The sequence below is a fragment of the Magnolia sinica genome, chromosome 1 (assembly GCF_029962835.1).
Source record: "Magnolia sinica isolate HGM2019 chromosome 1, MsV1, whole genome shotgun sequence".
NCBI classification, from domain to species: Eukaryota; Viridiplantae; Streptophyta; class Magnoliopsida; order Magnoliales; family Magnoliaceae; genus Magnolia; species Magnolia sinica.
This window is the reverse complement of record NC_080573.1, coordinates 64,229,317-64,232,008: the sequence shown is the minus strand read 5'-3', so window position 1 is coordinate 64,232,008 and position 2,692 is coordinate 64,229,317. Positions and strand designations below refer to the sequence as shown.

At 37.8% G+C, this 2,692-nt stretch overlaps 1 protein-coding gene across 1 annotated transcript; it reads left to right on the top strand.

Moving 5' to 3' along the window:
- Positions 1-1,794: 1,794 nt before the first annotated feature.
- Positions 1,795-2,295, top strand: LOC131246729 (uncharacterized). Its single transcript, XM_058247103.1, has one exon. The coding sequence runs from the start codon at positions 1,795-1,797 to the stop codon at positions 2,293-2,295; it is 501 nt and encodes a 166-aa protein (XP_058103086.1).
- Positions 2,296-2,692: the final 397 nt, after the last annotated feature.

The following is a 2,692-nucleotide window of genomic DNA, read 5'->3' as shown; positions in this document are numbered from 1 at the left end:
ACTTTCCATTGCTGATAACTGAGTTGTTAATTGATAGTATAATGAAATATGTTGTAATGTTCTTCATGGATGGGTACACCGGTTATAACCAAATAAGGATGGCTCGTGAAGATGAAGAAGCTACAACATTTAGAACTTCATTGGGAATTTATTGATAAAAAGTTATGTTGTTCGGTCTCAAGAATGCCTGAGCAACATATCAGGGAGCAATGCAGAATATTTTTCAAGATATGATGCATAAGCATGTTAAATGTTATGTGGATGATCTGGTGGTTAGATCGAATGATCATGAAGAACATCACGAGCATCTGGCTTCAGTCTTCCGCCGACTCAGAAAGAAGTAACTGAAGATGAATCCAGCTAAATGTTCTTTTGGAGTATCGTTAGGAAAATTCCTCGATTTTCTCATTAGGCATAGGGGTATTGAGATTGATCTGTGAAAGGTCAAGGCCATTCAAGATATGCCGCTTCTAAAGACGTTGAAAGAATTGAAAAGCCTGCAAGGAAAACTAGCATATATCTGTCATTTTATTTCAAACTTGGTAAGGAGGTGTCAGTCATTTTCTCATTTGATGAAAAAATGAACATAGTTCGTATGGGACAAAGCTTATCAGAATGCATTTGATTTGATATAGTAGCCCCTGTGAAGGGTAAGCTACTTATCTTATACATATTTGTAGCTGAGAATTCGTTGGGGGCCTTATTAGCACAAGTGAATGAATATGGGAAAGAAACAACTCTTTATTATCTGAGCTAAACCCTGATAGGCGCAGAATGCAATTATTCACCGATCGAGAAAGAATGCGTGGCATTGATATTTGTAGTGCAGAAACTGAGGCATTATTGCCTCTCACATGATATAATTTTAAATCGCAAGCAGATCCGATAAAGTTCCTAATGACAAGGTCGATGTTATCGAGAAGATTGGCCAAATGGACGTTGTTACTTTTAGAGTATATAATTACTTATGAGCTGAAAAAAGTAGTTAAGGGGCAAGCAATGGCAGATTTCTTAGTAGCTCATCCCATGGTGGACAGTGAAGCCATCAGCGATGATTTTCCCGATGAACAAGTTATGACGATTGAGTCACAAAACCCATGGGAAATGTACTTCGATGGAGACTCTTGAACATCAGGGACATGTGCTGGAGTGGTATTTATTACTCCTCTAGGTGATTTGCTACCTTATTCCTTCACATTTGGAATAACATGTACGAATAATGAAGCCGAATATAAAGTTCTTATAATTGGAATGGAAATAACCCAGGAAATGAAGATAAAAATGCTGAAAATTTTTGGAGATTCTAAGTTGATTATAAATCAATTGACGATAGAGTTCGAAATAAGAAAGCAGGAGCTCTTATCATATTGTCGGCGAGCACAACAGTTATAAGAGCAATTCTATCATGTCGAATCAAGCATGTTTTGCGATGTGAAAATGTAAGGGCAGACGCTTTGGCTAGCTTGGCAGCAGCTCTGTCCTGTCCAAATCGGAGTCCCCTTCAGGAAACTATAAAAGAAAGAAGGTTCTTGCCATCATCGGAAATTATTAATAAAGTCGTTGAAACACTCCTTATATCGTGTTTTGAAGTAACAATAGACGATTGGCACTAACCTTTTGTAGATTACCTCAAATATAATATCCTTTCAGAAGATCCAGCACAAAGACAACAAATCAAGCTGAGATCAAACAGATTCATCATATGTAGCGAAATATTGTACAGAAAATCTTACAATGAAATCTGGCTGAAATCTATTCCATCGGGTGCATCGAATGGGATATTATTGGCCTACAATGTTCACAGATGCTATAGATTATGCGAAACAATGCCACGAATGTCAGACCCACGGAGACGTCATACATATGCCCCCTGAAGATCTTCATCAGATAGTCACTTCTTGGCCTTTTGCTACCTGCGGAGTCGATGTTATTGGTTCGATAAATCCACCTTCATCTAAAGGAAAGCAATATATACTAGCAGCAACAGATTATTTCTCTAAGTGGACAGAAGCGATCGCATTGCGCAATGTCAAAGAAAAAGATGTTGTCAATTTCATCCGGCATGCAATAATATATCACCACGGTATCCCGAAAAAAATTGTTACCGATAATGGTACTCCTTTCAAGAATAGAGACATCGAAAAGTTGTGCCAAAAGTCTAGTATTCATCACTCGTTTTCAACACCTTACTATCCAGTGGCCAATGCATTAGTAGAGGCATTTAACAAGACGATAGTGAAGATACTGAAGAAGACAGTGACTGAAAATAAGCGTGATTGGGATGAGAAGTTGTAAGAAGCATTGTGGGCTTACAGGACTACTCACCGAACGACAACAAGAGTGATACTGTATTCGTTGGTTTATGGCGTAGAGTTTGTTATCCTGATTGAAACGCAAGTTGCATCACTCAGAGTAGTAATGCATCGGTTAATTACAAATGATGAAAATGAAAAAATTAGGTTGGAAGAATTGGATTTACTTGATGAAAAATGGATGGTAGCCCAATAGTAGTTACAATTATATCAAGCAAGAGTATCCACTTGTAACGCCCCAAAAATCGGGGGTCGAGCAGAAGCTCAATACCCGAGTTCCAACGCATCACTTATGCAACATTGATAATGATTTTTAAATGTTGTCCATATTAGAGCATTAAACATGAGTGAGATTATACTAAAACAACATATCATACTCC